The sequence below is a fragment of the Populus euphratica genome, unplaced genomic scaffold (assembly GCF_000495115.2).
Source record: "Populus euphratica unplaced genomic scaffold, PopEup_1.0 scaffold482.1, whole genome shotgun sequence".
Taxonomy (NCBI): Eukaryota; Viridiplantae; Streptophyta; class Magnoliopsida; order Malpighiales; family Salicaceae; genus Populus; species Populus euphratica.
Genome location: NW_011500161.1, coordinates 192,184 through 202,236, shown reverse-complemented (window position 1 = coordinate 202,236; position 10,053 = coordinate 192,184). Strand labels below are relative to the sequence as shown.

The window sequence follows — 10,053 nt, the reverse complement described above, 5'->3', positions numbered from 1 at the left end:
GGATAGTATTTTTAACAATAACTTTTTTTCTATTCATTTTTGTTTACTCAATCAGACTTGGTCCAAAACATATTGGTTTGTTATTTTTCAATCCGCTACTGTATAATTTCTAGTCAGTCTCTATTGTTCATGTCAACAGTGGATACCAACAACAAATTCTATAAATAAAGAAAAAGAAAAAAAGGAGAAAGGGAAGGGAAAAAGGAAGCTACCCTGCATGGTGATAATGTCTGGTTGGTGGTCACAACGGCGAAGGCCAATGGTGAATGGAGGGAGCTGCTTGGCCGATGGAAAATGATCCTTCTTATCTGTCAACTGTTTCTGCTCTCCTTTTTTCTCTTTGTCTCTGCTACTTTGTATTTCTATTTCAAAAGGTTTTATCCCCTCTTATGGTGGTGCTGCTATTGAGGATAGTGACGCAAGGCGATTATCGTAGCGGTGACGAGGAAGTCATTCGATGGTGCTCCTGTTTTTTACTTGTGCTTGTCGCTGTTGTTCCTCCCTTTTATGTTTCTATATGGTCATGCGACCTTACTCTTTGTTTTCTAGATCAAATTCTAGTTTTTCCTTCATCTTGTTTCTACTATTTTGGTTCAAATGATTATCATGGTGATGACGAGGAAGCTATGCAATGGTGCCCTTGTTTTGTGCTTGTGTTTCCCTCTCTTTTTCCTCTGTTTTTTAGATGAAATTTTGGTTTTCATATAAACGCAACATTCTTGATTTTTAAATTTAAATTCTAATTATTATATAAGTTTTTAAAATTGAGAATCATTTTTTTAGTTGAAGATTTCAAATTCAATTTTTTCAGTTTATTGTGGCTGTATTTCCAAAATTCATGAAAAATAGCCATTATGCATGATTTCTACTTTCAAAATTATTAAAAACATATATATATATATATATATATATATATATATGTGCGTGTGTGTGTGTTTTGATGTTATGTTATATATCTATGTATTATTTGTCTTTTGTGTTGATTGTTTTTGTTATTTTATTTTATTTTTATTTCACTTGAGTAGAGTCTTGAAGATATAGTATTATCAAGAATATAATTTATTTTTATAAAATTTATTTATGTTTTTCAAATAAAATGCCTTAATGTTATTTTATCCCTTCATACTATGACTCTTAGTATTTGATATCTCGATAATTAAATAATAGATAGATAATGTATTATTTTAGTCTATTTTGAATAATGTTGTCAACTCTTTTACTTTATTTTAAATAATATTGTTAATTTTTTTTTATTTTAATATGCATGTCTAGATCTACATCTTTGAAGTTGTCCTTAATAATACCCTTTTAAGTTGTCTATCTAGTTTTCCATCTAACTTCTTCTTAATTAACTTCCTCACATGTAGGTTGACTTCATTTAATTTTATTATTTTTTATATTTATAAATTTTTGAATGTGTTGATTCATCAAACAAGTTTGATGTTAAAGACATGTCTTTTTTCTTCCTTTTTTTTTTTTAAAAAAAAAGTAAATTGAAGATGAGTTAATTCAACTCCTTATAAGCCATCAAGTTTGAGTGGTGATATTTATTTCATTTTTTTCCTAAAAAATTAGAAAGGAGGGTTATAATTTATTGTCCACCAATTTTTCATGTTTATTATCATCATAGTTAAAAGTAAGGATTGGACTTTTTCTTAGACTTGAATCTCAAAATCATTTTATGTTGAGTATTGATTAGCTTTTTACCTAGCTTTTTATCTAAACACATTAAACATGTTAAATGACTTCGCAAAAAAACATGACTCTCAAAATAGTTTTCTAGGTTAAAAAACCATGTGGTATGTAGGATATATATATATATATACTTTTATTTTAGCATCAACTCTTTTATCTCTTATTTACACTTTTAGTTTATCTAAATGTCCCACGTGATAGAATATCATGAAATTCTATTAAATACTTTCATAATTTTATTTGTAAAAAACATAGTTGAAAAATAATAAAAATTTAAATAGTTTATATTATAGATTTTGTATTATTATAATTTTTAAAATAATTTAAGAAACCTATGATAAAACTCATTTAGTGTTAAAAGAATTGTTTATTTCTTATCATCTAAAGATGTTAATAAAAAAAACATGCAATATACTTGCTAGATTAAATCTTATAGTATAACCTTTCAATAGTTTGAGTAAAAAACAACACTAATATATGTCATAATCTATTTTTATGTTATCTCTAAAATTTACTATTTTTTTAAATAAATAATAATACCAAGAAGATTGGCGATTTAACAAAAGCAAGTCAAGGAGGATTTCAAATGTATAGAAAAATTAAGTTGTAATTTTTGATGAAATCAAGAGTTTAATCGTATCCTATTGTATCCAAGACTTGGGAGAATGCAAATATAAGGTTAAATTAAATTATTATTGGATGGATCTGCATAAAAATTAAGTCAAATAATATAATTAGATTTTTAATAGGTCAATTTAACTTAATCATGGACTAAATTAAAAAGTTTAACTATGTTTAATAATTAATTTGTGTTAAATTAAAAGATTTAATTAAGTACAAGGACGTAATTATAGTTTAAATTGATCAAATTAATTTTATTAGGGGTTTAATTGGTGAAACAATAAGTTTGAAAGCCCAATTTGAACTTAATTAAGAAAGATGGATTTTCAAAGGACTAAACTTATTTTTTTACAAAGTCAATTGATTAAAATTAAATGTAAAATTATAAGAAAATTAAAAATTTATGGTCAATTAGAAGTTAAATTGAAAACATTTGTAGCACTAAACTTTGAGGACTTAATTAAATGAAAGACAGAGATAAAAATAATAAAAATAAAAATCTTAGTAGTTATTGAATATTAATTTATATAAATCTAAGACTATGGATCATAATAATAAAAAATTCTAAAATTCAAGGTTAATGTTAAAATTTAATAAAGATAAAATTATATAAAATTAAAAGTTTAAATTCATTAGAAATATAATTAAAAAAATTAAAAATCAAAAATTTAAATTAAATTTTAATCAAATCTTTAAATTAAAATTTTAAAAGCCAAAACAACAACTTGATATCTTTTTACTGATTGAGCACAATTTCATTTATTAAGCGGTTCTTGTTTAGGTTTTAGAAATCTGATTGATAAAACTAATCTATCAAATGATATGAGCTTGGAATAATTAAATCAATTGTTTGTATATACGGTTGGAAAAGTAAGTGGGCCTAATGTATTGTTGGTGTACTTTACCTTTAAAGTTTGGTTTTTTTTTTTCTTTAAATAGCACAATAAACATGAAAATTTGATAAAATAATATAATTTTAAAAAGATTTAATGAAATAACATAATTTAATTATATCATATTTTTAAAACGTGACATGATCAAACTCTACATTTTCATCTCCGGTTTGATCTAATTATATTAACTAGTGAATTATTTCTTATGAAAACTACAATTTTATGAATTTTTTTTTAAATATGTTTTATAAATCAAAATATATATCTTTATCAAACTTGCAAACTAAAAAAGTTATTGTCTATTGATTCCAAGTAAAGTGTGAGTATGCTATAATTAAATAAAAATCTTCTCCAAATAGATTATGTAGATGACTTAGCTAACGTATTTATAAACTAATGGGATAAATTTATGCTCAATAAAAGGTTTGATTACTTTAAATTAGAATAATATCTTAAAAGAAATATACATAATTTTTTATTTAACAATGATTTAATAATTGGATTGTACTTAAATTTATATAAAAGTTTTTTAAAGGTTATTTTTTTTATAACATTTATTGTGTTATTATATGGATCATTAAATTTTTAGATATCAAAATTTTTGTTGAGACGCTTGATTTTAATAATTTTAAAATTTTTCTTGTTATTTTTAAAATTAATCAACTAATTTTACTAACCTTTATTAACCGGTGATCCGATTTATTAAAAAATAATATTGTTCGAGCATGATGCAATTTTAAAGTATAACATGGTCAACCAGTGCTATTTCAGCAAAATGTTTTAATATTTCTAATTTTATTATTTATCCTTGAATTTTAAACGGGCACGTGGTAACATCGTCCCATAATGTCTGGGAATCGACATGCCTAACTAGCAATTGAAGAGCTGGATGAAGTGTAAAATGTACCTTACAGTAATAAACTCTGGCAATGGGAGGACTTGTAGCGGATGTTTTGTTAGGTCTCCATGCTTTCTATTTCTCAAAACTTGTTTTTTTGTCCTTGTGTTTCTCTTTCTACCAAGATTTGGTAAAAGTGAGGTTTTTTTTTTAAAAAGTATTTATTAAAAAATTATTTTTTTATTTTTTATTTTAAATTAATATTTTTTAATATTTTTCAGATATTAAAAATATTTTTTTAAAATAAGCTGTAGTGCTAGACTTCAGAGAATGACTGGCTGGCAGCTATCCCAACACATAGAAGAGGAAGATCCTGTTATTGTAAGCAGTGAAAAACTAAAGCAGGAAAGACCCTCTGTAATTTTCATCATTTATTGCTTGCCATGCATCTCTGCCTAATACCTTAACAGCTGATTAAACGAGGCTGCCACTCACTAATAGCATGCGATTGATGAGTTACAGAAGACAATCTCCAACAATTGTATCTGATCAACCAAAAACCTGTGCTGATTCTGAACAATCCCTCCCATTCTTTATTATTATTATTATTATTTATAATCTTCAACAAAAAAAAATAATTAGTAAAAACATGGGGACCAGAAACCTTAGATGATAAAAAAGCGAGGTGTTATGAAGTTTCATGCATGCACCCTGATAGCAACACAAAGCTGGGTTCTTGAGGTCCCCATGAACCTACCACTTCAATAGCAAATCAATAATTCAAATAAAACGTGCACTTCTGTTCTGTGATTGCCTTCCGTCTGCAGGAATATTATCTCAATTTGTGCCCTGTTTGCTTCTCTTTTATTTTTATTTTGAAGAAGAAAAAAAAAAAGGAGGGTTGAAGGATCTTTCAATTATTGATGATAACAGCAGATGCTGGTCCTCCCATTGTTGGGCCCTAGACTATGATATGGCAGAGGAAGATTTCTCAATTTTCCAAAATTTTTCCAAAATGGGAATTTCCATATCTTATTTTTTTTTTGTCAAATTATAGCAATTTTACCTCATCATGGTTGGGATATCACAAAATCAGTCTGATGCACAGCCTCTTAATCAAGTAGTCAGTAAAAATATAATCCAAAATCGTACTTCTAAGCAACCGCACTCTTCAATTTGGTTGAAAGGTGCAAGAAAAAAAAGAAGTAAGAATGATAAATCCCTGATGTATCATCACCGACACATTCTTTTGAAAGAATGCTTTCAGATAAAGCATGATCTCCAGCTCCTCTCCTTCCTTCCTGCACCTCTGAATTCTACTCCATATCTGCTAGGAAGTTTCCTTGAATGTACTCACTAGAGGTACATACAAATGGTCGCAAAATCGAATCCAGCATGCAGGAAGATCGAACGTTTCCTTTGCCATTTGAGACAATCATACAAAGCATCATGGCTAATTAAAGAAATTTTCAATCAAGAAACCAGCTAGCTCCCATGATCTCTGTAGCCCCTCCACTCCATTTCTCAAACAGATAATGATAGTTACAGCTTAACTATAATATTCTCCCCAGGTTGAAGCAAACCTAAAAGCTTAGATATTTAGCTGAATTTCAAAAGTTGAATGTGTATATATGCAGTACCATCTCTAATTTTATCTTTGATCCTAACGTTAATGATGTGATTTAGCATATAGCCTCTCTTTCCTGCTAGTTTACTGATGTGATATCACCAGCTAGTATTTTTGTTATTAGTTTAATTAATTCTGCATCTCTTATGGCGGACTGGGTTAACGCTAGCTTGGAACATCTCTTTCAATCTTAGATTTAACTTTTGTACTCTAATTGTCATGTTACTTCAGCCCCTGATTTCATTCCTTTCCTTCTTTCGCTAACACCCTTCGCACACTTTCTTGTACAAATACACCCCTCCCTTGCAACGCAGCCAAAGTACAACCCATTCCCCGCCAGAACTTCTAACAGTTTATGAACTTCATATTTCAGTATCTAAACCCTGCAACACCTTCTCGACAAGCTTCTTGTGAATGGCAAGTTTCAGCACCTCAAGAGCGAAGTCCAAGAAGATCATTCTTTTCCTTAACATCACCTTTCTCTTCCTCTTCTTTTTCTATCTTGCAACCTCATATTTTATCGATCAATCCACTGAACCAAAAGTCACCGCAAACCATTCTTTAGTGCTTCAAGAATCGATCAAAACCAATGGCTGCAGCGGAATTCATGACTACATAGATTACAGGTCCAAGTGTATTTATGTCAAGTCTCATATTGGATGCAGGCCCAAAGGGTATATAAACTATCTTCAAATCTTTTACTGTACTTGTGGCCAATTTTCCATGCTTGGCTATATTATGTTGTTACTGTGGCTGGCTGTTCTGTTCTATCTGTTAGGCAATACAGCAGCAGATTACTTCTGTCCCGCCTTAGAAAGCTTGTCCAAACTCTTGAAGCTTTCTCCAACAATTGCTGGTGTCACCCTTCTTTCACTTGGCAATGGCGCTCCGGATGTTTTTGCTAGTATTGTTTCCTTCACTAGGTCTAGCAGTGGTGGAGTTGGCCTGAATAGTATTTTGGGTGGGGCTTTTTTTGTGTCTAGTGTGGTGGTTGGTGTTATAAGTTTATTATCCGGTCCTCGAGAGATTTATGTTGATAAGTCTAGCTTCATTAGAGATGTCTGCTTCTTTCTGTTCTCTCTCTGTTCTCTTCTCTTGATTATTATTGTGGGGAAAATATCCTTGTGGGGTGCCATTTCTTTTCTTTCTATCTACTTGGGTTATGTCGGTGTGGTTTGCATCATGCACTTTGATCGGTACCGAAAAGAGAATCGTTTAATTGTAGATGGCAACCAGGAGGAGGATTTTTTGGAGAGCGGTATACCTTTACTTGGTTATGTTGATCATGAAAAGCCAATTTTGGTGGACAAAACCACTGCTGATGATCAGAGAAGTTCATTGATTCTTTGTAATCTCGATTCTCCCTTTTTTCATTACCTGGGTAGTCTTCTGTATGTTTTGGAGTTACCTCTGTCCTTGCCAAGAAGATTGACTATACCTGTGGTTAGTGAGGCGAGGTGGTCCAGGCCATTTGCAGTAATTTCAGTGGCGTTGGCACCAATTTTATTGGCAGCACTGTGCACCTCCCAAAAGGAAAAGGAGTTTGGTTCAAGAAGCAGCCTAGTAACTTATTTGATAGCAGTATTGATTGGGATGGTTCTCTGCAATCTTGCATGCATGACAACAACGAAGTCTAGCCCACCAAAGAAGTCCTTGTTCCCTTGGCTTGCTGGTGGGTTTTTGATGAGTGTAACTTGGACATACATTATCGCTGAGGAATTGGTCTCTTTATTGATTTCAATAGGATATGTACTCGGGATTAACCCTTCAGTTCTCGGATTAACTGTCCTGGCTTGGGGCAACTCGCTCGGAGATTTGATAGCTAATGTTGCCATGGCGATGACTGGTGGGGCAGATGGTGCCCAAATTGCAATATCAGGCTGCTATGCTGGTCCCATGTTCAACACATTGCTGGGTTTGGGCATTTCACTAGTCATCTCATCAGGGTCCAAATATCCATCTTCATTTATCGTCCCTGAAGACCCTTCTCTCTATGAGACTATAGGGTTTTTGATGGGAGGCTTGCTCTGGGCACTTGTGATCTTGCCGAGGAAGGACATGAGGTTAGATAAGTCTCTTGGGATTGGTCTCTTAGCTATATATCTCTGTTTTCTGTCTCTGACGCTGGCCAGGTCTCTTGGTCTCTTGAAACTTCATGGGTTTTCTTAGTCTCGTCAAAGCTAGAGTAGAGAAGGAGCATTTAAAAATATTCAACCCTGTACTTCAACTAGCGGCACCGAACTGTACAGTATTAGAAGAATCAAATAATGAAGCTAGCTAGCTTTGTATTTTTGTTGTAGCAAATGCTATATATAATTGTGGAATGATGCTCATCATCACCATCACTTTGGTTTTTTTTTTTGGACAGGAAACCCCATGATCACTATTATCGATATCATAATAAACCTCTTAGTCAATATTGTAAACCTGCGATAATGTTTTGGAATAGGATTTCTTTTCTTCTAAACGTCCAAAACATCAGTCATCTCTTGTCCTAATACTGTCTTGGCCGCCATGCCATAAGCAATCCTACTTCTGGCCAGCCAGATTTGAAGAATGTGGTTCTTACAAAACTTATCTTCTTCGTGGCCTAGAAGCTAGCTAGACCTTATTTTACCTTCCCTGACGACAGCCACAAATTCCAATCCACCATTATAGACAGCTGCAGGCACTCGAAGAAAATCATGGCGCACGATATCATACACGGAAAGGATGCATATATGTTTCAAGTCAAGAGCCGAGAAACAAAGTATGGTAATTGAATTTACTTTATTTTATCCAACTTATCCTATGAAATTTTAAGGGATAAAAATCAGGCCCCATGATTGAAAAAGATAAAACGTGATTTAGGTGGGATGCCTGTGTAATGAAGCAGGCCGGGGGCGGCACCACAAGAATATTCGGAGAATAAAAATGTCTGGGAAAAAAAAAAAAAAGATTCTCAGTAACTGGTGGACATGGCCACATCCAACTTTGGATGTTTCTTGCAAATTGGTAGACGATGCCTGCATCGCGTGCAAGATCATTTGACATGAACATAGAACTGACAGGACTTCGGCCCCTACCAAACTGGAGAGGTAATGAGCATGGTCCATAAAAATCCATGGAGCTGTGTGCCTGTAATAGACACGAAGGTTAATGCTGCACGGAAGGGACCGGACGTTTTGGCTTTTGTTCTTCAAAATGACTGGGTAAAAAGTTTAGCCACTGGCTACTTGCCTAGAAGCATAACCACGCAACACCATAAAAGACGTAGGAGTCCCGAGGTAGAAGACCACAAAGGTAAAATACTAACCATTATAGCAATTACTATTACTAATTACAATTAAATTAAAGTTATTTTCTTTTTTTAAAAGAATTACAACCCATAACAAAAATATTGTAGATTCTTGTGTTTTTAGTACACTGCTATTAAAATTATCAAAATTAAAACTTGTTTTTAGAATAATGATAGAAGAGAATGGTAATGAGACAAAGAGGTTTTAGTTAGAGAGAGATTTTTTTAAACAAATTTTATATCATCTATTTTATGGTATATTTTCTAATTTCTTTTATTTTTTAAAAGTTATATTTTTTTTGTTGAAATTAAAGTTATTAATAAGAAAAAAAAAGACATATACAACCAAATTATTTTTTTTCAATTGAATTTAAATTATTATTCTCCTTATAAGAAAATTAGTGCTATATAATCTAGTAAAAATATTTCAAGGGTTCTTCACAACACATGATCAAATGTTAACATGTGTTTATTTTTTAACCTAATAATTTAGTCTTTAATTAATGTTAACATCTTTTTTTTATATTTATTGGTGTATATAATTCTCAACTTATTTTATTGAACATATTCATCAGATTTTGAGTATATAATGAAAATTATATTTGTATATAAAAAATATGTTAATAACACCTATACACTTTTATTTTTACATTAAAAAACAACTTTGATTCAACTCACGGCAAAATACAAATCAAGTATCTAGTATTACTATCACCACTAATAATATTTATATAAAAACTAAAAAAAATATCATTTTTCACAATGTGAATACTACCCTTTTCAAGTAATTGTGGAAGGCATTTTTCAATGAACAACCTTTTTTTATTTTTTATTTTGGTTATTAAATTTTATTATTTTTTAATTTCATTATTGCATGTTATATATATATATATATATATAACACCACCAAAAGATTAATGTCTTCTTCCAAGTGTAGGAGTATCGAAGTAATAAATAACCTAACAAGGTAGGGATTGAATTACAAGGAGGTTAATTGTACAAATTATAAACAACAATACAACAACAACAACAACAACACGACAAGACAAGGGTCGAATCATAGGGAGGTTAATTGTATAAATTATAAACAACAACAACAATA

General features: G+C 31.1%; 1 protein-coding gene and 1 long non-coding RNA gene across 2 annotated transcripts in view; one reads left to right on the top strand and one right to left on the bottom strand.

The window, feature by feature from the left end:
* Positions 1-471: 471 nt before the first annotated feature.
* Positions 472-10,053, bottom strand: part of LOC105111185 (uncharacterized) — a 20,294-nt gene continuing 10,712 nt past the window's right edge. The window contains exon 4 of the long non-coding RNA XR_839575.1: positions 472-482. This is a non-coding gene — a long non-coding RNA (uncharacterized LOC105111185). The remainder of the gene's footprint in view (positions 483-10,053) is intronic.
* On the top strand, positions 5,291-7,978 carry LOC105111182 (cation/calcium exchanger 1-like). The gene has a single exon (XM_011006472.1). The coding sequence runs from the start codon at positions 6,089-6,091 to the stop codon at positions 7,841-7,843; it is 1,755 nt and encodes a 584-aa protein (XP_011004774.1). The 5' UTR covers positions 5,291-6,088; the 3' UTR covers positions 7,844-7,978.

What these genes read in the sequence shown, in the direction of transcription:
- LOC105111182 (XM_011006472.1), top strand. Translation starts at nt 6,089, where the DNA reads ATGGCAAGTTTCAGCACCTCAAGAGCGAAGTCCAAGAAGATCATTCTT.